Here is a 26,218-nt window from a genome sequence, read left to right as displayed (position 1 = left end):
TAGGGATCCATCTTTTTGTGGTGTTTAATTTAAAAAAGTCATTTCATTGGCCATTGTTCAAAAGGCAAGCGAGATATCACTTGTTGGGCAACTATCATTCAATGTATGGCCCTGGTTCACTCCCTGCTCAACTCCACGACCAGGAGAGAAGTAACTATTATGCAGAGCCACTATCCCTGCAAGGCGCTGGCCAGCAAAATCCGGTACATTAAATTTGATACCTTTCAGTCCATCATTACACACAAGTATGCAACTGCATGTCCTTGACTGCAAATGCAGCATGTGCAGTGTTAGTATGACCCAAATTCATAAAATCAAACTGTTTCTTTTTTATTTTAAGCCGTGTGTTGCCGTTCTCATCCAACCACAGCATCAAGATCTTGCCACTGGCGATTCATTCTTGCTATTTTGTTCAGTAAAAAATTTTGTCAAGCCTGAAGATCTTATATTTAATTGGTACCGTAATAATACATTTGTTGAGTCCAATAGCAAGTTTATGAGAGCTGACGTAAATCCACGAGAGCACCAAGGAGACTACTATTGTGTGATCAAATCCCGCATTGCTGGTTATTCCCCCGTGAGATCATCTACTTGTGTTGTTAACATAGGTGTGTTGTACTTTCGTTTGTTTGGTGTTTTTTACGGCTTCAATGCCAGGAAAACAATTAACATCTTGAAATCAACCATCAGCATGTATTTTCTCAGACAAAACAGTCTTAGACATTGCAATTTTGATTATTATGTTATATTTGTTCTATTTTTCAAAATTTGCATTTTCAAAGGCACAGTTTTTATTTATTTATATAACTGACTAACCTTAATGAATATTGTCATAACCTGTTGCAAAAATACTGTTTACAGCACAGATAAGTTCAGCTAACATTGAGAGACCCCAGAATTTTTTTGCAACCGACAAAGTCGCGCTATTAATTGGGAATGGAGACTACAGGTATCACAGAAGACTTCCAGAAGCATTAAATGACCTTGAAAAGCTCACAGATATCTTACAGGTTATTACTAAACAGTGATAACAATTTATGTTTGGCATTCCATCATGCCATTCGTTTTCATGTGGAACGAAAATTTAATATGCAAAAAGTGTTTATGGTCATTCATAATTTATTTTCAGAATGAACTCAATTTCAAAACTTTATCATTTGCTAATTTAAGTTGCCCAGAAATGCACAAGGCTTTCATCTGGTTCAGTGAACTGGCGTCTGAAGGGTGCTACTGTAAGCCATGTTTTTTTGTGTCATTTTTTTAGTTTTATGATATATAGGCAACATCTTTTTTATAAACAAATACTTCATTGTGCTAACTGTTGTTCTTGCATTATTTTTCTTCGATAAGGTGTGTTTTATTTTGGGGGCCATGGTTTTCAAAAAGATGGTAAAACTTACTTGATGCCCGTGGATGCTACCGAGAGCAACTATCATAAAGACTGTCTGGAAGCAGACTGGGAGCTGGAAAATATCCAGAGAAGGTGCTCCCCCAGTCTCACTCTTGCTCTGCTTGATACTTGCCGAAGAAGGTAAGTCCCAGTTGTAGAGATGCTGAGTATGGGTGCGCATGTTTAATGATTCGATTCAGACTCAATACAGACATCAACGTCTAAACATACTGTTGGCTTCAAGCAAGATGCCAGCTTGTTTTGTATGTAATGCGCAAAGTAGAATTAGTGTTTGCATGAAAGCACTGAAATATTAAACTTTTATAAATCTTCTCGTCCTCTACATTCATTTCTAACTCATCCATTCTTGCCACTGTGGAAAAAAGCTTCACAGCAATTTTCGAGATCTAAGGAAGAGTTGGTGATAAAAATAAAATTTTGCGCCAAGATTTCTTGCAAGAAACACAAGGAGTAATACAGACGAGAGAAAAGCAGTAAGTAAAAGTAAAAGCAGTTTTTCCTGAACTGATTGATAAAATTTGAGCATTGCCGTATGCATGATTTCAATAAATCAGAAAAAACTCAATGCGTGTTTCTGCAATATTCAATTTCACATTGGGAGTTTATTTCACCAGATTACTTTGACAGCCCTTGTCAGTTGATGTTTTTACTCTGAGAAATTAAGTATTCTACCTAAGAAGCTCGATGGTGCTACACAGTCATAGTTAAGCTGTTAGGAAAAGCATAAACATTGCTGGTTATTGTTCATTGATCTTCGTGAACACCAAATTTCAGAAAAACGCAGTGCTGCTATATAGTAATGTTGTTGGGATGGCAAGACAACATGCCCAAGTAGTTGAGTGTAAATATTGCAAACCTTACCTTGGTTTAGGGTTAAATACAATAACAACATATGTATCATGTCATATTTATACACAAGCTATAATGCACGTCACTAGTGTAATATATGTCATCAAGACATCACATTACTTTGCCTTACATCAGTTCTTTAAAAAAGAGATTTTAATCAGAGCAACATCTCGTTCTTTGCTTTTCAGACAGAAAATGGACTATGTCTTACGCAGGCCAGACACGTCTTTCTTAAGTAATATGGTGATTGCCTATGCCACGTAAGTCAGTATGATTAAAAATTGCTTATTTATTGACATAAAATGTACTGTAAGACAGTTGATTTAAATTAAGTTTATTGTCGTGGGCCAGTTTTTAGTTTTGGTATATAGTGTTTATTTAACCTATAAAACTACCCATTCAAATGTTAACCAAATGTATCCTTTATTAACTGACTTTTACATTTTGAACAAAACCATCTCCTGATGAACTGGTTACTTTGTTTTTGAAGAACGGAAAGTCGCGAAGCTTATGAAGGCACCGGAAGTAATTACGGAATATTTGTTGGTGCCCTTCAGAATCACTTGACCAAGCCAGTGAGAGTAACACACATGCTTGATTATGTACAAGAAGACGTTAAAGAGAGCGGCTGTCAGGTGACCTTGTGTGTGGAATCTAAAGTGGTTCTAGTCTTTCTTTCTTATTCTTTCCATTAACAGTTTTAACTACTGGCAGATATCGGAAGTAAGACAGACTTTGACCGAGTATCGTTGTTTAACGGATGAGATTAAGCCCGGTACACATTTTGATAGAAATCACTTTATTTGGATGTTTATGCATGGTAAGTTGGTCCAGTATTACATTACTCTAGCTCCACTATGAAGTAAAAATGACCATCTCTGGGCTTTCACTTCCAGGCAAGCCGTCTATGCCTATTAAGCTACAATATCCAAACAAAACAGATGCCATGGTGAGACTTACAGTGGATTATATCCTTACTAATGCTGTAAGACTATCTCTGAAAGTTCTTAACAAAGGGAAATGTCAACAATGCAGAGCAGGCATTGACATCAGACGATTAAATGTAAGTGCAGAAATACGCCAAAAATGCCGTTATTGCGACAAGCATACACAGTTTCTACAAATATGGAGTTTAAGACTCTTTAAAATACTGCATGTCAGTGGTTGCCCGTAATATGATCATACTTGTTATACTTAGAAAAGAGCACACGTGGTATGCAGAGATCAACATGACATTTATCCAGAATGTGTTGACATTTATCATTCACAACATGTTTTGATGAAGGTGACTTAGTTATGCAGCGTATTTAAATTTAAGTTGTTAAGTGATTGCTAATTAAATTTTTTGCAAATACGACCATTTCAGGACGGTCGTTTGCCTGTGCCAGTTGTGCTTGTATACGTTATTCCCGACGTACCACCTGATGACGCCTGCGGTAACCATGTCCATAGATATCCTCTATCACTACCATTTACCCACTTGTGGCAAGAAAAGAGGTCGCTTGCTGAATATTCAGCTAGTTTCTCATTCTTGATTCCATTCATGTAGTATTTACTACCTTGTTAATTCCTTTGCAACTTTTTTCCGTTTTGATGTGTAAATATCGTTGCCTGTGCTGTATATTTTCCCGAGTTTTCCCATTTAATAAGCAATTGTTTTCATGTCTTCGATTATTGTTATGTACAGGTTTATTTGTAAGGTACTTCAGTCATGGAACAGCTAGTATTTATTCCTGACAACACTGAACCCAATTAAAACTTACATAAGCTTAAAAGGTGTTTCTTACTGTGCTGCAGACTAATCATTTTAAACCTCTATTGTATGTATTTTGACTGATGTTACATGGTCATGGTGCTTAAATCCTTTCATGTCAGCATCTGAGAAAAATGCGTTGTACAAATGTAATTGGCTGGTGCGTCAGGTACAGTGAAGAAAATGGGGTCCACCAATGCTTTTTCTCCCAAATGTAACGTTACTACTCAATAAACCAGCTATGATTCCACTCGAACCCAAATTATTAAGGTACTGTTTATTCGTTCTCCAATGCTTTTGTGGTCTTCTTGTATTCGTTTGCAAAATCGTTATTTTTTTTGAATGATCTTTTGTCTACTGCAGTTTTGCATTGTTAATCCAAAACGCACACTTTTGCCACGTCTAACATGGTGGACTACATATTATTTTCTCACTTAACCTATTCAGAAAAAGTTTAAATTGCAACGAGCAATAGCTTATAAAATAACGATGTTTGTAAACACAGCTTTTTCGACAATACAGCTATATCAGTGAATCTCTGTCATAAACAAAAAAATATTCAAGACGACCAAGCATAGCTCTGTTTCAGCGCAGTCACTTGACGTAGGCACACTGGCGGCGACTTCGCAACGAGTTGCGTTATGCACTCAACAGGCAATCCACATGTCCTATTTATGATAGAACCAGGCTGTTTAGTCGAATTTTCAACACTCGCTTTCATATTAAGTGCATTAAATGGCATGGAGTGCAAGTAGGTGCTGAATGCTGCTGAGTATTCGCCGCTATCTTGTGTTAGGTTGAGTAACGCAGTCACCCCACTTAAATGATGTGGCATAACCGGTCCAGTTATGTCCAAGCTAAATTTTTGCTGCATTGATCTGCTCTTTTCCGAGCTGTGTAAAGATGTAAATGAACCATCCATGGTCTGTTGAAAGCAGAAAATAATTTGCACATGTTAAGTACAACCGTTTACAACAAACACAACTTAGATTCTCAGATAACCGCACATCTATCTAGTTAGGTTTGAGTGATGAAATTACCTTTGCTTTCCCAGCTCGGTAATCTAATTTCTTTAGAGTTGATCCAGTAAAAGCTACAGGAGATAAAATTGTGGGAGGAATTCCACTCTGGGGGCCTGACGTTGAAATGCTGCTTCGTGTGTTTAAAAGGTGGTTAAACAGCATCTGCACGAATTCGTTAATTTACGGCACATATCAAAAATTTTGATCATAAAACTGGATAGCTGCTGCTCAATTATAAACCCTTACAACAGATCAGTTAATAGCAGTCAACAATTTCAGTGCTAAGAATGGAATTTTTATAAGTTTTTGTACAAAATTAAGGCATGTTTGGAAATGTCTTGTGTCTGGACAGATTGCAGAAAAAACTCTGGGGTTTTGAAAAGAACATACCTGTGTGTTCATTAGCCCTACAATGAGTATTGCTGTCTTAGGCAGACCGTCATTGGTCATGGCGACATTAACTTCCTTGCTTCTCCGAAAATGCAATTCACTGCTAATGCTTTTCCAACTTAATTCCTCCTAAATTTATCCATTAATTACAGTTTTTTCACAGAATAAAAGTCTTAAACGGTATTGATGTCCCAAAATGAGAAGAGTTTGAAAAAAAGCTAAGTCAATATAAATACCTCTCCGTCACTATCGTCATTGATGGACTCATTACAACCGATTCCTTCACCTATACAGAAACCGCCATAATTCATAAATTTAAATTAACAAAAAGAAAACTTAAGCATGATATACAAAACTTAACTAACCACAGCCACTTTTTCCTTCATCCACAGCACCGGCCACTGGTTGGTTTTCTTTGTCCAATAAATCTCCGGCCCGAGACGCGGGGAAAGGACAGGATAATCTTCTATCTTTTTCCAGTGATTTTATAAAAGCATCATTTTCCGATGAATCTGTAGCAATAAGATAATAATATAGGAATCCAAAACATTATATTTGCAATTTATTGACTGATGACTGTGGTAATCCCTTCGTTTATAGAATATTTGCATCACCATTTAATTTCTTCTCAGTTTTATCCTTCATAGGCATGCTGAATTCTATGCCTTCCGTTTTTAAGCTGTTTCGAAAACCCAATGATGTAGGCGTTAAAAGGCAACTAACCTGAAATTGAATAAAATAACCAGTACTTGTGCAAAACATATAACGAAATTTTGAAATTAATGCGCTAAAGATAAATAAGAAATGACTCTGTACTTGCTGGTTCTGATTAAAGGGTGCAGATCGGAAGACGGCAGTGTATTGTTGGGAACAAACATAAAAGTAAGGACATAAATCCTGGCGTAGCATCTGATACGCAGATCTAAATGCAGCAACCCTAAGAAATTATGACGCGTCAAACAATGACCATAAAATCAATCGACATAAGCATTAGTTATAATAATGTAATAGAGTATAGACAGTACACACTATTGCCATTACCAAGCATCATAGAGACTTGACTTCATGCGTTCACTGAGAATCATTTCACCGGCATGGTAGGATTGGAGTTTACACTCAGGGCCAAAACGAGGAAAAAGTGAAAACCAAGGAATACATGGAAACTGCCAATAAATCAACCACTTTCCGAGTTCAACTCTGAAATCTGATTGTTTTGGGTTGTCAGACTGCAAAAAGAAATGGTTTTTCCACAATCAGTTTTTAGAAAATCAATAGCCACAAGTTTTTTTGAAAAAAACATTATCATTTTGACAAGGGCCATTAATACTGATATTTTTACGTTAAAATCTTGGCATCGACAGGATCTTGTGATCGATTCAGCTTCCTCACACCCTTTCATCCGTGCACACCAGGCAAAGGAAGAAGATGACAAAAACCTTCAGCATAAGTCATGTTAGGTAGCTAGTTTATCAATGAGTTGTGACAAATGACCCGGGGTGTTTTTAATGTTTTCATTTATTATTAACTGGAAAGAGAGCAATTTCTAACCTTGCTTTGGTTTTTAAAGTCCAATCCGGCGGAAGACATGACTCGAACTTATCCTCTTTTTCCGTAAGTCTCGCAGGACTATCCTACATTTCAAATAACAGGATCATGACAATGCAGCAGTAAAATGATCATTATACTTCCATCACACACTTATAGATTTAGATATATGGACCGGCTAATACAAAATATTGACATTTCTTTGAAAGTTTTGGAATCTTGCAAAAAAAATTAAAAACTTGGTTAGACCAATCAAATGCGATATGGTTGGTGGTTTTTTTTAGCCTGGGAATTGCTATAGCAAATGGCATGATTCAATGATCTAGCTCACAGAAATAATGTAATTAAATTGAACTATAAATTGAAAATATAGGTAATTTCTGTAAAAAAAATCATCATACCAAAAATGGATTGCAACGATTAATCAGCAGACAATTCTGCTCATTGGTTGGTAAAAGTATTTTTGACCTTTTCATACTGCCGCACACCACAATAAAATAAATGCACTAACTTAGTTCTTGCCTATCTTTAACAGTTGGAAAACTGGTTAGTTAGTGGTTCCTATGCTTATTAGTAAATACCAATAAATAATCATTATCTATATCGCAAAGCAGGCATATACTTTTTAACAAATGAATTCAAAAAAAAACTTACAGTAAAAATGCCTTGAATGGAGTCTTCGTTCAAATAAACAAAACCAAGGTCATCGTTAGATAAATTGGCATCATTGCTTTGATCTTGATCAAGTGTCTTATCAAAAACAGAACGGAAACCAGCACTGTTTTCTGTTAATAGATTTCCGAATGATTCACTGACTAGTTGCTTGTCACCCTCTTTAACATTACAATTTGTGAGGGAGAGAATTCTCTTCTTTCCTGTGACATATTCTTCGGAGATTGAACGTTTTTTGGCAAATGGGTTCACCTTTGAGCGCTGTTACGTACATAGCACAAAATATGTTAGACAATACTTTGGTATATTTTGAAAGGAGGACACATATTTATACCAAAAAAAGAATATTGTCACCACCAACATAGGTTGAAAATGGCAAGAATAATTCCTTCACAGTAATGTGTTCATAATATCTTTTCCATATATAACTAACAATCTAAACAGGGTCTTGGTGGTATTCCATCCGGCAATAATATTACTACAATACATTTAGAACTAAGTGATCATGCTTGTGTTACCAGTGATCAAAGTGCAGTGATTTTCATTAAGCAGTGTTGCAATGTCCCCTGAATAAATGGGTGGCCAAAAAATCAAAAATATCACTAAAAAATCTCGTACAGAATAGAAAATGCACTACAAAAGCAAGACAAAGATAGAGGCAACCGACAAACAGCCACCAATTTTTTTGAAAAATTAATTAACCCGACTGCTGAAGCTATTCATTATATCTGGTAAGATTATAAGCAAAATGAAGCTGGAAACACCTTATATTTTAACTACACAATACAGTATAAAAGTTAGATATTTCCGTTTTTTTTGTAATAAACTTTCATAGCAAACAAACTATGAAATCATATACAACGAACTTGTCATTTGAGCTTACATTACAATGTGCTTTCGACAGGTTTGACTTCATAGGCTGGGAGACTGATAACGACCTTGAAGGCAACTTATGTTTCTTTTTCAGTCGAATTTTTTTCATAACATCACTTGGCTTTTTCCACATTGCATTTGCTGATTCATCAGTTTTTCTCAAGGAACACCTTTCAGACATTTTGAATACTAATTGGTACCAGTAGACTGTTGGCTTAACACTGCACCAGCAAGCAACAATAATACAAACAGACTTAAATTAACTTAAATAGCCTAAAAAGAGTTTGGGTTATAGAAGATTAGTTTTAAATTAATTTAAAAGTTGGAAAATTTCTGTCTAACCTATTCAGTCTTCAGTCAAAAGCGAATGGAAATACTTTCTTTAATATATCCTGTTTCTAACAGTTAACTTGTTTCTCAAATAACAGAATAAAACGGCACTAATTTAAAGCCGTTTCAGATTTTCAATACTTACCATGAAACTATCACCAAATTCAGATTACAACATTAATTCAAATCCACAAGCACACAACGTTTGAGATCGTACAACTATATGTGTACTCTTTTGAGTCTTCCTCACAAGGCTACACTAGGCCTGTAGTCTATTTCAGTGCTCTTCAACAGGGGTTCCGTGAGTTTTAAGCGTTCCGCGAGGGTTCCTCGTTTATTTATGGAAATTGATTTCTTGTTTCAGCATTTTGATGCGTCATTCCGATTTTTTTAGATCACTGCACCGCATTCATACTCCAAGTAGGCCAGTTTGTTAAACAAGAAGTTGAGTGCAGTCAACAACCGAATAAAACATTGATATAATTGTTGCGTCACTTGCTGTTAACAAGAACGTTATTGTTGCATCACACTCATATGATGTTGCCGATGTACAGATCACAGAAGTACAAGCAGACTGAGTAGAGAGTACAGACTTGAGCTGCTGTTGAGCCTTTGTGAGAATAAAGTAAAAACAGTGTTTAACCAAATTTTTCTGTTAGTGGGGTTCCGTGACAAACGCGAAAGTACATGAGGGGTTCCGCGTTGACAAAAAGGTTGAAGAGCACTGGTCTATATCCTTGTGCCTTAGGCTAGGCCTAGCCCATACTTTCATATCGTCGTTTGTTTGCCGCCAAAGAAAGCTTTTGGTGTTTGTTTTTTTCGCAAATTATATGATTAAATGTTTGGGGGTTATATTTTAATCGAATTCATGATATAACAAGTTTTAAAAACCTTTTTTTAAAAAAGTTTGTTTCGTTGTTTAGGAAAAAAAATTGAACTATACATAAGGTTTTAAATTTCTGAAAATTTAATAATATTTCAGAAGTTGTTGATATTTTTAAAACAGGTATTCTTTTATATATGAAGTAGCAGTAGGCTGTCATCTGACAAAGGGTATTCCCCTAATTTATGATCAAAATAGAAAGCACAACAATTTTTTTCTTTAGGTTTGTAATATACTATAATAGTCCATAAACTACCATAATAGTATATTTTATAGTGGTTTTTAGTAATACGTTCTTCAGATTTTTGTAATAAACGAAGATACAATACGTCTTACCATTTTTAGAAACACCACTCAATTATTGCCAAAATTAGGCAAGAGCTGTCAAGAACGTTTCCCACAAAATCTTTTCACATTGTTATGGCATGGTATGGTATGATAATCTTTATCTTCGGACTGAGGTCTTTGCACGACTTAAACCTGGCGATGTTTCCTTATCGATACAGCCCCGGTTACCGAGCTAGCCTTTGTGCAACTTCTGATTGTCACACGTTTTTTTATTTTGTTTTTTTGATTTTTTATATAGTAATAGTATTGCCCGAATTTAAAACTGTTCACCAGGTTCACTGAACAGGAACAAGTGTCGTTAAAGCCTTGCCCAAGGGCATTATAAGGGAATAGCGCCACAGATTATTATCGAACACGGAATACAAGCCACATTTATTGTGAGGGCAGCAATCGAACCACTCGGTTACCTGAAGTGAGGTAAATATTTGTTGCGTCCCGAGTCACTACCACGTAGTGGTGGATCTAGTATACAAGTGTACAACCAGATGACGTCACATATTTAGTAGCTGAGGTCTAGTATACAAAGGCATCCAGTGGTTGTGCACTTGTATACTAGGCCCGGAGTCAGTAGAGCTAAGGTTTAACATAAATTTTTTAAAAACCAGAATCAACTAGGCTAACCTACTGGAGGTGCACCGACATTTCGGCCGACCGAATCAGGTAGATTTGTTCCTATATTCGGCCGAAGTACAAAAAGCAAAAATTGAATGATTAAGATCCTAATACCCTGCTCGGAAATTCTTTCATTGCAAGAAAAATAAACAACAGCCAATATGACTGTTGTTGCACGTAATACGAAATCTGAGCATATCATTTAGCTTTCGTACCTTTTTGTTTCAAGTTATAACTAAGTAGTTCAACTATTGTATTTCCTTAGTTATATAGCCTAAGCCGCTGTGTATGTTTTCTTTTGTCAACTTTTACAATACCATACGAATACTTGCAATAGACCTAATATATTTTATGATTTTGGCAAAATAATTCGGTTTCTTTTTCCTAAAATTCAGTTTTTGTGCATATAGTTAATACACCCCTATCAACATATGCACAAAATTTGTAACAAATATAAACATTTTAAAACGATCTGCAAAAATAATGTAATATTATAAATATTTCAATCATCTGGTCATTGTCGACAACTGTGACTGGATAAGCTAGCATACAATTCGACAAACGTGCAAACTAAACTGAACCAATCTTAATGGGTTATGCAGCTCAAAAAGGTTGGTAACCACTGCATAATCAGCTATTTTATACAAAACAAACATTTTTATTCAAATTTATTTTAATAAAACAACCTTTATTGAGCGGACAATAGGCAAATCTATGTGGTCTTTATCAGATTGCCTATAAGAAAAATAGTTAGCCTGGAAAATTTGGCAGTTGTTGAAATTTTTTTTGAGGGGCCCTGAAAATCAGTGTTCATAGTGTTAATTTACAGAATCACAATTTTTGCTTTCATTGTTGTTTCTTTCATTCCATAATATTGGTTGAATGTTGTGTTAACAGGATTTATTGGTAACACAATTAACACTGTAAGCACTATCCTTGCATAATACTATAGGTGACATACTCGGTGCCATTATGAAATTTTACTTACTTTATTTCTCCTGTATGTTGGTCCACATTGAACTCGGTGAATAAAAAAAACTTGTTTTGTTCTATACAGCATTCATAATTATCTGAAATTATGGCTGACTTACTATCTCAAGCAAAAACGAATATCACTTTGTTGACGCAAGCAATTTCCTGCACTCAGAAATTGCGTTCCACTGTAACCAACGTCTTCAACTTCCTTTGTGAAGGAGTAAAACCAGACGAAGACCAAGATAATAAATTAGAGGAAGCTGAGATAGGGAGCCTCAGTAAAGATGCCAGAAAGTTTCTTCAGCGCTTCCAGGATTACCTGCAAGCTGTCAATCAGGATTACAATGAAGTTGAAAAGTGCTGCAACGCCATGCAGTCAACTACAGAATTGCCTCTTCTTGGACCATTAGGACTGCTTGCAGTTGATCCAACATTTGATAAGAATTACTTTTACAGAGATGTATTGGTGGCTTACCAATGGAATCAAAAGATGCATGACTACGCTCAGTCGTCTTTTAATTTCATGCAGTCAAACGAGACAAAGAAGTCAATTTTTCCCGGAGGAAAACGACGTGTCCGAGCCATGCCTCAGAGGTTTCAAATCGTAAACCCCCAGCTTATTCATCTGGCCTTAAGTTCAGTACAAAACCAAGTAAAAGAAAATGTCGTCTTGAAAATCATTTCCTCGGCTGGAGAGACAAGGGTGATACAAGCAACAGTTGCCAAAGTGTTTGTTGCAACCATTCTGTTGCATAACTCAGTAATGGAGAAAGTTATTGTTCGTGCTCTAAGTGAAGAATCTTTTCAGGAAGCTGGATCATATGATATTGTCCGGGATTCTCAATTTGAATGTATGCGAAGGATCACTGATCATGCAATGGCAGCCATTTTGGAATACAGCACTCTCCATCAAGCTTCACCCGAACTGGCACTGAAATACATTTTACTGTGGCTGAGCAGTTATAAAACTTTGTTCATTGAGAAGTGCAGTGTCTGCAGAAAACATTTACGTGATGGTTTGCCACCACTTTGGAGAGATTTTCGTAATCCAATTGCATGCCATGATTTTTGCAGAGCTTAGCTAAAAAATAGTAATCTTACTACTTTATGATTTTATTGCCTATAGTTTGTTATATTTGCTCCCTGACATAGTATTGTCCTTTCCTAATTGTGGACGAACAAATTTACGTTCTTCAATAAATCTTTAAGTTTGAAAACAAAATTTGTTTTGATCGCAGATGTATATGTGTTAAGAAGTATAGCTTTAATTATGTGACAACTAACTACTTTTAATTATTTTATGAAATTGAAATAGATGTTGTGGTGATTCTTCAAGATAACCTTGTGATTATTATCTTTGACAACAAATCTGAAGACTGTTTAAATTTGACCCAACAGTATTTTTATTTGTTAGGCCTTTAATCATGTGTTTGCTAATTCCCAAAGTTTTTGTTTATCGTAGATATGCCAAGTGATATAGGGCAAGATGCCAAAAACTACGCTGTTTAACTATTTTATAAAATCGCCATCAACAAAGAACAAATCTGGTGGTGGCACCCCAGACAAACCAAAACCAACTTCTAGCACAGCGTCACCATTGTCGAGTGGATTAAAAAAAAATAAACCATTTTCTCCTAAAGACAGGTATAAAATAGGTGCAGCAGTTGATTCATCTGCTAAAATGTACTTTGATTACATACATATTTCAAGCAACATTAAAATTATAATTACAGTTCCTGATACAACCACTCTGCAAATAAATAGTTTTTTTTCTTTTGTTTTGCAGACAAGCAGATGGCAAGGAAAATGCAGACACTGAAAATGGTATCCTGCGTGTGTTTATTTTGAATATAATAAAAGTGCCTGTTATTTGGGATTGATGTGATTTTATTGTTTTTTAATTTTTTTCAGTAAATAATCCGAAAAAGTTGAAAATGAGCGAAAAGGAATCAGAAATGTTTGAAGAGAAAACAAACCCTGTTGAAGAAATGGAAATGGATTGTTTAGCGATGCGAGAAGTTTGTATTAACTATTTTCTTTTTTTGCAAAGTGTATATGCCAGTATGATAATTACCAGAAATCACCAGACAGTGTAAATTTTACTCGAAAATTTATAGAAAAAGAGTCCTGGCTCAAAATCAAATCGGTTGCGAGCTCGAACAGGGAAAAAATATCGTAGAATAATAGAGAGCGATGAAGACGACAACATTTCCAACGATGAGGACGACAATTATAAACCAGACGGGGAAGGAAGTCAAGAAAATGAAAGCACTTCGAGTGAATCTGGTGTGGTAAGTCAAATAAAATAAGGTTAGTAGACAATAATGCAATAGGTGGATTGTGTTGGGTGAGGTCTAAATATTGTTTTAGGTAAGATTTGTTTATGGTTTAAGTTGGTAGATATTTGAAACAGCCGTTTTTGTATAACTTGCAACTTTTTTTAATGTGAAATTTATCTGAGTTGGAAAATTAAAACAAAGTCGCTTGTTTAGAGTGAAAAAATGAGCTCCGCAGAAGAGGAGCAAGAAGAAGATGATATTCCGGTAAAAACTGGTACAAAGCGTAAAAGACCAAGCACATCAGCTCCCAAGCTCACTCAAACAAAATCCAAACTCTTGTCGTTCCAAGCAGTGGATTCACAGTCGACCAGCTCGTCAGATGGTCGAAATGTTTATCTTCATGAAACTTTGGACTTCCTTTTTCCCGAAAACGTGAAAGACATAGAAGGAAGGAAACCAAATAATCCAGACCATGATAAATCAACTTTAAAAATCCCGCAGAGTTTTCTTGCCAAACTAACTCCAGCTATGCATCAATGGTGGACTATCAAGTCTAAGAATTATGATGTTATTTTGTTTTTCAAGGTGAGTAAGAGAGTGTTTTCTGCCTTTTAGAGAATTAAAATAGGCTGCATATTTGTCCCACCGTGAGTTATATTTTATACCATTTGTAATTTATATTTTGATGAAAAAAACTAAGCCACTTTCCCAATTATTACAAATGTGCATACTTGTGTTACAAATATTTACATTTAACATAACATCTTTCGTGGTTGTCACATAGGTAGGAAAATTTTACGAGCTTTATCACATGGATGCTGTGGTTGGAGTGAAAGAACTGGGCTTGACATTCATGAAGGGAAACTTTGCTCATTCTGGTTTCCCAGAAGTGGCATTTGGCCGTTATTCATCTGCATTAGTACAAAAAGGTTACACAATAGCTCGTGTGGAACAAACAGAGACTCCTGAGCAGAATGCTCAGCGGATTAAAGGCAGAAGTCTTCCGAAGTACGAAAAGACACTCAGAAGGGAAGTGTGCCGCATTACAACAAAAGGTAAACTTTTGAATTTTTTCTACTTATACGTACAATATTTAGTTGGATGTGTTTTATAGCATTTAGTTCAGTAGGTTTTCTGTTAATGCAAATAGAATGGTAATGGGGTATTCTATTGCAATATATAGATGTTGTATACGTATCTGTAGATTTCACGAATAGCAAAGTTTCTTTTTAATTTTCTTCATGGTCCTCTGCATTGTACAGGCACCCAGATGTTAAATGCATGGGAAGAGGCAAGGATACACAACCACGAACATAACTTCTTATTGGCGGTTTGCGAGAGAAGTGTCGACCATCTTGATGGAAAGCAAAACATATGTCGTGAGTTTGGCGTCTGCTTTTTGGACACGACTGTCGGCACATTTTACCTCGGTCAATTTCACGATGACCGTTATTGCTCAAGATTTCGAACCATGATTGCCCATTACTACCCTTGTCAGGTTTGTCGTCCTTTTGAGGCTTCAAAGTCTTTTGATTTATTTCTTTTCTGTCTTGTAAAGTTGTGAGTACTGTATTGATATTGTCACACTGGCACCATGTAATGATATCTTTTTTGGTAACTAACTTCTGAAAATGTTGGATTTATCATAACATTTTGTTGCCGTAGATTCTGTTTGAGAAAGGAAAAATCTCTGCGGAACTTCACAAAATACTGCATACTGGCTTGGCTTCTGTTCTTCAAAATGGTTTAGTGAGTGGCAGTCAATTTTGGGATGCCACAAAAACTTTGAAAACTCTTTCAAATGAGAAGTAGGTATCATGCTGCAAATAAAAGTTTTTTTAAATCTTTATTTGTGTATGAAATAGAGTAGAATTTGTCATCGTTTAATTCGTCAGTTCGCCTTATTCGTCAAATTTTTGTCGGTCCCAGCAGAATTCCTGTCTTTTGTGTACATTCCAGTTCATTTTATTCGTCATCGTCTAATTCGTCAATTCACAAAATTTGTCACTTCTTTGTAGATACTTTGTGAAAGATGAAGAAGAAATGTGGCCACAATTATTGACGAGCATGAAGTCAGACACCAGTGCTTTAGGATTTTTGGCAAAAACTGAGTTTGAGTTAGCAATTAGTTCCCTGGGTGCTTGCGTGTATTATTTAAAACGATGCTTGATTGATTTTGAGGTAAATATGCCAAACTTCAACATATCGTTTCCACAACGACTGAGTTATCTTTATTTTAAGTTTTTTCAAAGGCTGTGTCCAGATGAAAATAGACAAATTTTTGTATTTGACTACTACTACCATTGCATATTTCATTGAACCAATCAGGAACACACATAATTAACATATTTTTTTGTAATGGCAGATAATATCAATGCGACAATTTCAAATGTACGAATGCAAAGAAGAACAAACTACAGTGAAGGAAAGGAAGGAAGAATTTCCAAGCTTAAACCAAGTGATGGTATTGGACAGTGCCACACTTTCTAATCTGGAAATAATTCACAACAGCAAAGGATCAAGGTATCAATTGTGTTCGTTGAAACCGACTATCATTTTTTTCCAACTCTAATTTCTGATTGTGATGTGATTTATATTTTATTAAGTGAGGGAAGTTTACTTGAGAAACTGAACCACTGCAAAACTCCATTTGGAAAAAGACTCCTGCGTCAGTGGGTTTGTTCTCCACCTTGTCATCCCAGCATCATTAATGCACGATTGGATGCTATAGGTAAAAATCAAGACTTTAAGCACAGTTTCCCGTATGATCTAAACACAAGAAGAATAACTACTCTTATCAAGAATAACTAAAGATATTTGAAATGTGGAATATTTTTAGATGATCTGATTGCAAATAAAGAGGTTGCGTCTTCACTGATCGTGACGCTCACAAAGATGCCAGATTTGGAACGGATGTTAGCTCAGATCCACAGCATGTCAAAGGGGATGCGTCAGAATGATCATCCAGATTCAAGGTGCTGCTTTTACAACTTGCATTTGAAATCTTTTTACTTTATTTTCAACTCGCTTTTGGCTTTGTTGCAAGCTTTGAGGACAGAGACATGTAATAAGCTGGTCTTACATCTATTTAATGTAATAAGACATGAGAGCAGGCAAGTTGACTAAATCAAATGAAAAGAAAATCTGCTAGTAGGAAATCTTAGTGTGACACACATAATGTGCTGTACATAATATAACCAACTTATGATCACCTAATGGTGTTCTATTTGTTCAGGGCAATTCTGTATGAGGAAAAAATATATAGCAAGAGAAAAATTTCTGACTTCATGTGCGTGTTGGAACATTATGAAATCGCATTCACTTGCTTAAAGAAATTGCAGGTGCTTAGCTTAAAGGTGCTAAGCGCACCAACTGTTTCAGACAAATTTTATTTGTTTTCTTGTGTAAAGGCGTTGAAATTAATCTTAACATATTTTTAAAGGACCAAATCGGCAGTTTTAAATCCGATTTACTTCGAAGAATCCTTGGTCTATCAAGGGAAGGGGGAGATGGTGCTTTTCCTGACTTGGAAAACATATTATCTCATTGGAAGAAAGCTTTCAATCACAAGAAGGCGAAAGAAACTGGTAAGTATGCTTTGAATCCTTGAGGAAAATATGATGCAATGAGATTACACTACTCTGGTGTATCTTTTATGTACTTTTACTTTGCCTTATAGCCCATGGGTTCTCAAACTATGAGCCGCGACCCAAAGTTAGGTCGTTGTGCATTATCCGTTGGGTCGTTTAATCTTTTGGTTGCAGCCCATATCTGAGTCAACAGATGTTTCTTACATGACTACTTGTTTTTTTTGATCCAACACGCTTGAAATCGCAAATATACGTTTCTTAGTCATCAACCAGCATAGCCATAACCTTTGTTAAACAGCCCGTGACATTTTTAATCAGCGTTTGTTGTGTCGCGTTACATTTTATGACGAAATTACAAAGAAACACTGTGCCTTTCTTCAAGAATCATCTACCATTCGCCTGTTGTTCAGGCCTGGTCTTCATCCCGAAACAAATTCAGGGTCGACCAGTTGTCTGCAGCGACTCCTCCACTTTCCCCTGTTAATGGCATCCTCGATCTTCAAACCTTTCCTTTTCATATCATCCTTCACCGTCTCTTCCCATGTTTTCTTTGGTCTTCCCCTTTTCACCTTTCCTTCAATCATCTTATGTTGTACTCTTCTTATTAAGCTCTCCTCATTCATTCGCTCAACGTGCCCCAACCATCTCAGACGATGTCCTCTCAGATGTTCTTCAATATCTTCCACACATGTCCACCTTCTTATCACATCATTGGTAATCCCATCTCGTAGTGTCTTACCACACATCATTCGAATCATCCTCATTTCTGTCGTCTGCATTCGCCTGATATCAGCCTTCTTCATCGCCCAGCACTCAGCTCCATAGCACATCACACTTCTTACACATGCTTTATACAGCCTTCCTTTCAGGTTGGTAGAGAGTAGTCTGCCACAGAGTGTACCAGACAATTCCTTAAACTTTTTCCAACTAGCGCGTATTCTTGCCGTCACTGCCCTGCCAGTACTGTCATTTTCCCCTATCATATCCCCCAAATAACGAAACTCCTTAACAAGCTCGATCTCATCACTTCCCAATTTCACATATTTCTTCTCTTCTTCATCACCAATACAACCTTTACATCTGCCACATTCGTAATTCATTCCACTCGTCAGCCTTCCATTGATACCTGAACATCTCTTATGCACCCAATACTTGCACTTTCTGCATTGAATGGAATTTCTCCCTACTCTCTTCCCACAAATTGCGCATGGATCAACAGTACTGACTACTCCCTTCGATGATTTTCTACCAATTCTCATCGCTTTCGTTTTATTGATGTTCACCTTCAAACCTTTGCTTTCCAGTGCGCTTTTCCATCTAACAAACTTCTCCTCCACCTCTTTCCAGCTATCTCCTACGAGAACTAAATCGTCAGCATACAAGAACTCTCCCATTGTTGTTTCCAAATCATGTGTCAGAGCATCCATAACAATTACGAAAAGCAATGGGCTTAGCACTGAACCCTGGTGGACTCCCACTTCTACCTTAAACCATTCTGACATTTCGCCTTCGAGTTTCACAGATGTCTCAACTTCCTTATACATCTCCATCACCGCTCTAACTTCTGGTTCCATCACACCTTTCTTCCTCAAAGCCCACCAAATCACTTCTCTGGGAACACGGTCAAAGGCCTTCTCCAGATCAACAAACACGAAATACAGCTCCTTCCCAACCTTTTCGTATTTCTCTATCAATTGTCTCACAGCAAACATGGCATCAACTGTACCTTTTCCTGGCATAAAGCCCATTTGTATCTCACTAATTTCAACTCTCTCACGAATTCGCTCCTCAAAAACTCTTTCCAAAACCTTCATTGCATGTTCAAGCATTTTCAAGCTTCTATAACTGGTACATTCCTTCACATCTCCCTTCCCTTTGTACAAAGGAACCAACACACTCTTTCTCCAACTTGCAGGCATTCCCTCCCCATTCATCATACCATTACCAATCTTTGCTAGGATGCTCTCCACATTACATAGCCGAATTGCTTCTATTGGCACACAACTTGGACCAGCTGCTTTACCTATTTTCATTTTGCACATCGCTCTCCCAACCTCCTGAACTGTGATTTCCTTCACGGGTCCAACATTTTCCTTAGATTCTAGTGTGTTATCCCACAGGTTTTCTTCATTCAGTAACTTTTCACAATATTCCTTCCACAACCTCAACTTATCTGCCAGCTGCATATGTAACTGTCCATCTTGACTTCTCATGCAAGGGTTACCAACAATATCTCTTTAACACATTGCCTTTGTTCTTGCCATGCGATAGATGTGTCTCATCCTTTCTTCCATTCTCATTTCCTCAATCCTTTGTGGCTCGTTTCTTGCCTCTTCATGCATTGCTTTTGAAACCTCTCTCTTAGCTTTATTTCTATATTTTACATACTCCGCTCTTGCCCCTTCACTTCTTTCCTTTCTCCATTTTTTGTAACTTTCCTTTTTCTCTCTCAGAGCCCTTTTGACAGCACCATTGTTCCACCACCAAGTTTCTTTTCGGCCAGAACCCTTGGACACTCCACATACCTCTTTTACAATCTTTGCCACTCTGTTATTGACCTCATCCCATTCCAAGTCTTCAGTGAGTACATGTCTTGCCTTTTCCTTCACTGCCTTTTGAATGTTTGTCTCCTTTAACTTCCATGTCTTGATCTTGTTTACCATTACCTTTCGCTCATAAAATGTTTTCTTGAGCAGAACATCCATTACCATTAAACGATGTTGCATCATAACCTCTTCTCCTGGGATTGTCTTCACATTTTTCACCTTCTCCTCCTTTCTTACCAAAATATAATCAATCATAGTTCTGTGTCCGCCAGATTCGTAAGTTATCAGTTTCTCCACATCTTTTTTAAACCATGTATTGACAATTTTCAATCCAAAGCTATCTGCAAAGTCCAACATTCTCTCTCCATCAACATTCCTGAGGCCATGACCAAATCCCCCATGCACACCATCATATCCATCGCTTTCTTTTCCGACATGACAATTAAAGTCTCCTAGAACCACGCATTTCCCCTGTGCTTTCAGCATTTCCTCACTCAATTTATCATAGAAAGTTTCCTTTTCTTCAGTGCTACAGCCACAATGGGGAGCATATACAGACAAAAAAGTAACCACTTCGTTTCCGATTGCAATTTCCACTACTATCAACCTTGCATTGACCCGCCTGACCTCAACCACATGTTTCACCAGATTTAAAGTAACCATTACTCCAACTCCACCATGAGCTGTGGAGTTGCCACTCCAGAACAACTTGTAGGTTCCTTCACCCCCTTTCACTGTCCTTGTACCATGATTTTTGTACCTCACTTCTTGCAAACCAGCAACATCCACTTTCCTTCTATACAACATGTCTACCACTTCTGCACTCCTTCCCGTCAGTGATCCCACATTAGCTGTAGCAAATCTGAGGGTCTGCTTCAGTTTTCGTGAAGCCGCGTCAGGAATCCTGGTTTCCCTAGAGGTTTTCCCAGGGTCCGTCATTAGATCTCCCTTACTAACCGACACAGACATCTCCTTCCCCGTAGTACTATTAGCTCCAATTGTGCAGGGGGCCCACAGTTGGAAACCATGACGATAAAATTGTCGCTGCATTAAATAACATAAAACTTTGGTGCATAATTTTATGGCCGAATGCCCTTCCTGGCGCCAACCAAGCATGCCGTTGGTATGTAAAATACTCATCCGCCTAAAGACAGCTTGGAGTGTCTACGTGTTTTTATTGAGGTTCGCCCCTCTAGATCCGCCCAGATTAGCAAAAACAGCCTCACCACGTGTAGGTTCTGGGACGGTCTTGTTGCCAAAAGGCAACCTGGGATGGGGGACCAGTGTACAGAGAGGCTATTGTTCATCTGTTGAAAGGTACTACCCCTTGAGACCAAGAATGAATTTCTTCAAGAATGGTGCATTCAAAGAAGTTTTTGCTTTAGCAAGCTGGTAAAATAAATATGTTGTTGTTATTATATATCAGCGTTTGATGTTTTATTTGCAACGTATTATGTTGTCGTGTACAGTATTTTGATTTCACCTGATTTAGAGCTGAGGTCTAAGTTACATTTTCATGTTCTGAGTGCTGAGGATGTTAATTACAGGCCATTAATTTGTGATATGGTAAGGCAAAGATTGGGTCGCAAGCGTCCAAAATGAAGAAAAATTAGATCATGTCAAAAAAAGGTTGAGAACCCCTGATATAGCTTATGGGTTACGTATAACAATTTTCAGTTATTTTTCACTCTCTCTGATCTATTTTAACATAAACCTACCAGTAATAAATTAAAGGAACAAATTAAATTACAATATACATTAATGCTAAACGATCAGTATTTTCTGAAACTTAAAATTTCGCTTTCTGTTCCAGGCAAAATCATACCCAATGCTGGCACAAACCCAGAATATGATCAAGCTATTTGTGATCTTGAATCCATCAATAATCGAGCTGAAAAATACTTGAACAAACAAAAGAAAATCTTTTCCTGCGCTAAGATAATTTACAAGGGAACAGGAAACAAACGCTTTCAGCTCGAAATTCCTGCTGATGTGGCAACCAGGTCAGTGAATTTATTACTTACATTTTGCTTAGATTTTCTTTTGTTCAAATTTTACTGCATGTATATGTTTTGATTTAGTGATGCAAAGCTGTTTGTAAATCAATTCTTGATTGTGTAACCAATTCCTAAACCTGTTCTCCAAATCTGTCAAACTGTCAAATTTTCTATTTATTTGCAAGTTAGTGATTTATAGATTTACTATAAAATGCACATCCCCTTGTGTTTGTTTCTTTAGGAAGGTATCACATGATTACGAGATCAGCGGACAAAGAAAAGGCTTCAAAAGTTTTCGAACAGAAGCGACAAAAGAGTTGTTAAAAGAAATTGAAGCTGCTGAAGCCCATCGAGACGCTGCACAAGTAAATCCGATTTTCTGCGTTTCTCTTCGAAAATATGTTAATATGTATCTTATCTATATTTATAAAATCTTATTTTTATCTTTTTAGCCCCTATCTTTTTTTTAAAGCGTTAGTGCTTCTGATACCAGTTGTAATTGTAACAACTCATCAACTTGCTGCTTCTAACTAAATCTTCTACTGTAGGCTGACTCGATGGCAATTATATTCCGAGAGTTTAGTAAAGATTTTGAAATGTGGAAAATTGCCATACAGTTCCTGGGACAGACAGATGTGCTGATCAGCCTTTCTGAATTTAGCAAAGGTTAGTGGAACTACGTCTATATGTGAACGATCTTTAGCAATAAAAACATTAGCAAAAGTTCTGCGTAACATGTTCATCTAATTCCAAGTAACTGATTAAGCCAAAGAAATGTTTTACTCCCATCCTTGGAGGTATGTGTGTATTACAATGCGGGATATTTAAAACATGACACAGGCGTGACAATTTTTTAATGTCATGTTCTTATTGCGTGCATTCTGCTGTAAATATCAGCACATCACTTTAGGTGTAATGAGATTAATAGGATTTAATTGTCTAGCATTTTAATGTAAACTGTCTGAAAGTATGGATTTAGTTGTTTTTCAAAATAAATCATGTTTGCTGTAATGATTCCTGTTTTTACAGTTAGCCCGTTTTACTTAACGAGTCTGTGCGACAGCTGCAAGCGTCCCGATCTTTATTGACAACATAGACATCTAATTAATTTCAAGACATTACACACAATAGATAATTTAAATTGACTATCATTACATTTTCCACTTTTACAAACATTTATATTTGTCATAATGGTGAAGGTGCTGACGGAGAAATGTGTCGTCCCGAGGTCTTAATGCCGGATGAATATAGTCAGCCGCTGCTTGACGTAAGAGAAGCAAGGCACCCGTGCGTAACCAAAACTATCTTCAGTGACGCATTCATTCCCAACGACACTCTGCTTGGTTGCGACAGGGACGGCGGGGAAATCCCTGAGTGCTACAGTTCTCTCTGCATGTTACTCACCGGGCCAAATATGGGTGGAAAGTCGACTTTGATGCGACAGGTTGCTTGCAAACGTTTTAGTATGTGATGTACCTGATCACTGGCTGTCAAGTGTGAATACTGCGTGTTGGTGCATTTTAAAATAGCCTTTTAGAAAGCGAGGAAAAACGTTTCTTTTTTTCTAATTGTTTGCATGTCCACTGTCCAGGTTGGATTGCTGGTTGTCTTAGCACAGCTTGGGTGTCGTGTTCCTGCCCAGTCGTGCCGTTTTACTTCATGCGATCGAATCTTTACCAGGCTCGGTGCTTTTGACAGGATCATGGCAGGTACAACAGGATCAAATAAATATCGAAGTTGAAATTTAGTAAAGAATTGCTGCTAAATGCCCTGTATTGCTGATACATAAACCTAAGCTAAAGTAATTGTTTCTAATTTATAGGGGAAAGTACATTTTTTGTTGAGCTTAGTGAGACTTCCAGTATATTGAAACACGCTACAAAAGATTCCCTGGTGTTACTGGATGAGCTGGGTACTAAATCACAGAATTTAACCGTTTGTAAACCGTGAAGTAGCGTTTGCGCACAAGCTAATTGACCGTACATTATACAGGCAGAGGCACGTCAACATATGATGGAACAGCCATCGCATCTGCTGTCTTAGAAGACATAGCTCAAAACGTTCGATGCAGAACCATATTTTCCACTCATTACCGTACCCTTGTTGACGATGTTGCTCCACACTGCAATATCCAACTCGGTCATATGGTAACTTTATGATGATGAGTTCGTAAATGCATCGCAAAACACCTAGAACTTATCTATAAGGCAACTGACTCCGTAAAGTGTATACAATAACGAATTCTATTACGTTTGAGGCATGTATGGTTGAGGACGGCGATGATACGGTCGAAGAAGTTCTCACTTTCCTCTACAAACTCGCGTCCGGCGCCTGCCCGAAAAGTTATGGGTTCCACGCCGCCTCCCTTGCCAGTGTTTCTGATGACGTCGTCAAACTGGCTCGCGTCAAAGCCGCGGAGTTGGAATCAAACAAGAAAAATCTTGCCACGTTTAGGTTGTTGATTTAACGAATAATCGTATTTGTTTCGTCATTAGCTTTTTTAAGTATTGTCATGTGGCGTTTACCGTTGGTTAATTATGTTATTTTGTTGTTAGAGAGCTCTTCTACAAAGATGTCGCGGAAATTGGAAGCGTTTAAGGGCTCGGTGTGAACAGACAAGTTCACTGAACCTTCTGATCAGCTCCTTTCTTTATAAACAAAATGTTCCGGTTTCGAAAACTTTTTCAAGCTGCCTTTCTTGCTTTATCTGCCAAAATGCAGCTCGTCGTGAAACGTCTTTCATGCTGACGTAACAAACCTGCAAATTCATAAGTTGCAATACAAATTTTCTTTTTCGAAATCTTTGCTCAGATGTATGGACATCGTATCGTTTATCGCAACTGATAGCGTGGAGCGAAAAATAACGGTTCCAACCGTTTATAACATGAGTAGAGAATGCCCAATTGCTCACAAATCAACGAACATGCACCAAGAAGTTAAAACGTGCATGATTTCAATAACGCAACTTGGTGACATGAAGATGACAGGTTAGCACGGGCGCGTCTTGGTGAATGAGAAGTGGTGCACCTTGCCGGGCTGTAAGTCGTGTAAAGACTTTCCTCAATCCGAAGATAAACAATAAACATACCATTCCAACAACAAACCCACTAAGTTGAATGGTCCACTACTAATACAAGAAACGACTGGTGGTGTGTTTGCTCGTACTGAAACAACGTGGTCGTGCACGTGAGTCAGCGTAAGATGTAGCTGTGCACATGAGTAATAAAAAGAAACTCCATCCTGGGAATTATAGCCACTCGTAGGCACAAGACGTTTATAGGAATGATACAAACCAAATGTATCTGGATAAAGAAATTGTAATTCTTCAACGTCTCGATAAGTAGATTAATACACAAAGGTGTAGATACGTTTATTATTGGGCTGCGCTAGTAAATATTCGATCGAAAACCGATTTTAAGCATTTTTATCGGGTAGGCCTACGTTCTGCCGAAATTTTGGCGCATCTCTACTTTCAAGCGCTCTCGCGTTTGCTACGCAACAGTAAGAATCTGCGTTTTAGCGTGACTGATCGCTTTTCTTTCGAACTCTTAACGCTCCTTTTCTTTGCATGCGACTTTCCGACACTAAATATTTTGATTTTGGCGCCCGCAGTCAAAATCATTTGGAGCCAGACTGCTGACGTAGCGCAAAGCTTCAGGTAGCTGGGACCAGTGTGGGAGAAGATTAGATATGATGCAGAGGTCATCAGACTACGGCCCGCGGGCTAAATCCAGCACACGAGATTAGTTTGTTCCGCCCGTCTCACTGTGCCACAAATGAGTTTATCTTATGGTAGCCTATTGAACAAAACGGGAATTCGGCCCGCGACCGTCAGCCTCGGATCTTAATTGCGTGTTTCTCAAACATTGAGACAATAAGCCATTGTGATGTGCGGTCTTTGTAATGGTGTGCATTAATGAATTGTGATGTATATATCATGAAGTTGACGATTTATATTCATATCATAAAGTTGACGATTTCGCATGGCGGCCGGATCCGGCCCGCCATGCGAAATCGTCCGGCTCGAGACATATTAATTGGTTATCACAAGAATACGGCCCGCCGTTTCTTATTGAGTTTCAAACTGCAGTGTTAGCATTAGCACTGTTTGAAAAAATTGTGGTATTGTTACGCCATAAGTAC

At 37.4% G+C, this 26,218-nt stretch overlaps 4 protein-coding genes across 5 annotated transcripts; 3 read left to right on the top strand and 1 right to left on the bottom strand.

Moving 5' to 3' along the window:
• The first annotated feature begins 67 nt into the window (after nucleotides 1–67).
• LOC143462339 (mucosa-associated lymphoid tissue lymphoma translocation protein 1-like) lies at nucleotides 68–4,548 on the top strand. The gene is made up of 11 exons (XM_076960468.1): nucleotides 68–203; nucleotides 341–608; nucleotides 862–1,010; nucleotides 1,130–1,232; nucleotides 1,351–1,531; nucleotides 2,449–2,520; nucleotides 2,751–2,895; nucleotides 2,975–3,080; nucleotides 3,157–3,323; nucleotides 3,459–3,545; nucleotides 3,627–4,548. The coding sequence occupies exons 1-11, from the start codon at nucleotides 102–104 to the stop codon at nucleotides 3,807–3,809; spliced, it is 1,563 nt and encodes a 520-aa protein (XP_076816583.1). The 5' UTR covers nucleotides 68–101; the 3' UTR covers nucleotides 3,810–4,548.
• On the bottom strand, nucleotides 4,420–9,507 carry LOC143462338 (protein downstream neighbor of Son-like). 2 transcript variants are annotated; one of them, XM_076960467.1, is made up of 13 exons: nucleotides 8,991–9,507; nucleotides 8,526–8,685; nucleotides 7,625–7,903; nucleotides 6,974–7,056; nucleotides 6,765–6,861; nucleotides 6,467–6,651; nucleotides 6,242–6,362; nucleotides 6,040–6,148; nucleotides 5,791–5,937; nucleotides 5,662–5,711; nucleotides 5,426–5,554; nucleotides 5,054–5,197; nucleotides 4,420–4,938 (listed from the first exon to the last, which is right to left on the bottom strand). In XM_076960467.1, the coding sequence occupies exons 2-13, from the start codon at nucleotides 8,646–8,648 to the stop codon at nucleotides 4,573–4,575; spliced, it is 1,833 nt and encodes a 610-aa protein (XP_076816582.1). In that variant the 5' UTR covers nucleotides 8,649–8,685; nucleotides 8,991–9,507; the 3' UTR covers nucleotides 4,420–4,572. The 2 variants fall into 2 exon arrangements, with proteins under 2 accessions (XP_076816582.1, XP_076816581.1); XM_076960466.1 differs by lacking the exon at nucleotides 8,991–9,507 and having other exon boundaries at nucleotides 8,526–8,783.
• Nucleotides 9,508–11,412: 1,905 nt separating this feature from the next.
• On the top strand, nucleotides 11,413–13,126 carry LOC143461807 (mediator of RNA polymerase II transcription subunit 27-like). Its single transcript, XM_076959692.1, has one exon. The coding sequence runs from the start codon at nucleotides 11,767–11,769 to the stop codon at nucleotides 12,742–12,744; it is 978 nt and encodes a 325-aa protein (XP_076815807.1). The 5' UTR covers nucleotides 11,413–11,766; the 3' UTR covers nucleotides 12,745–13,126.
• A 23-nt stretch (nucleotides 13,127–13,149) lies between these two features.
• Nucleotides 13,150–24,875, top strand: LOC143461806 (DNA mismatch repair protein Msh6-like). The gene is made up of 23 exons (XM_076959691.1): nucleotides 13,150–13,307; nucleotides 13,450–13,487; nucleotides 13,575–13,681; nucleotides 13,781–13,954; nucleotides 14,156–14,527; nucleotides 14,727–14,997; nucleotides 15,205–15,440; nucleotides 15,608–15,750; nucleotides 15,961–16,123; nucleotides 16,308–16,465; nucleotides 16,549–16,673; nucleotides 16,782–16,917; nucleotides 17,178–17,283; nucleotides 17,385–17,529; nucleotides 21,892–22,081; nucleotides 22,317–22,440; nucleotides 22,624–22,741; nucleotides 23,275–23,519; nucleotides 23,667–23,784; nucleotides 23,898–23,987; nucleotides 24,068–24,222; nucleotides 24,333–24,529; nucleotides 24,631–24,875. Exons 1-23 carry the CDS (start codon nucleotides 13,150–13,152, stop codon nucleotides 24,671–24,673), a joined length of 3,612 nt encoding a protein of 1,203 aa, XP_076815806.1. The 3' UTR covers nucleotides 24,674–24,875.
• The last annotated feature ends 1,343 nt before the right edge of the window (nucleotides 24,876–26,218 follow it).

The sequence above is a fragment of the Clavelina lepadiformis genome, chromosome 6 (genome assembly GCF_947623445.1).
Source record: "Clavelina lepadiformis chromosome 6, kaClaLepa1.1, whole genome shotgun sequence".
Lineage (NCBI taxonomy): Eukaryota > Metazoa > Chordata > Ascidiacea > Aplousobranchia > Clavelinidae > Clavelina > Clavelina lepadiformis.
Note: the sequence above shows the minus strand (reverse complement) of the source record. Positions and strands in the feature narration are given on the sequence as shown.

Coding starts and splice junctions, on each gene's coding strand:
- LOC143461807 (XM_076959692.1), top strand. CDS start 11,767: ATGGCTGACTTACTATCTCAAGCAAAAACGAATATCACTTTGTTGACG.
- LOC143462339 (XM_076960468.1), top strand. CDS start 102: ATGTATGGCCCTGGTTCACTCCCTGCTCAACTCCACGACCAGGAGAGA. Junction 2,896..2,974: donor TTAAAGAGAGCGGCTGTCAG/GTGACCTTGTGT, acceptor AACTACTGGCAG/ATATCGGAAGTAAGACAGAC. Junction 3,546..3,626: donor CACAACATGTTTTGATGAAG/GTGACTTAGTTA, acceptor CGACCATTTCAG/GACGGTCGTTTGCCTGTGCC.
- LOC143461806 (XM_076959691.1), top strand. CDS start 13,150: ATGCCAAAAACTACGCTGTTTAACTATTTTATAAAATCGCCATCAACA. Junction 16,918..17,177: donor AATGATCATCCAGATTCAAG/GTGCTGCTTTTA, acceptor CTATTTGTTCAG/GGCAATTCTGTATGAGGAAA. Junction 22,742..23,274: donor CCTTTCTGAATTTAGCAAAG/GTTAGTGGAACT, acceptor ATAATGGTGAAG/GTGCTGACGGAGAAATGTGT.
- LOC143462338 (XM_076960466.1), bottom strand. CDS start 8,696: ATGTCTGAAAGGTGTTCCTTGAGAAAAACTGATGAATCAGCAAATGCA. Junction 7,057..7,624: donor CCATTCAAGGCATTTTTACT/GTAAGTTTTTTT, acceptor TTTGAAATGTAG/GATAGTCCTGCGAGACTTAC. Junction 5,555..5,661: donor ATGACGATAGTGACGGAGAG/GTATTTATATTG, acceptor GGATAAATTTAG/GAGGAATTAAGTTGGAAAAG.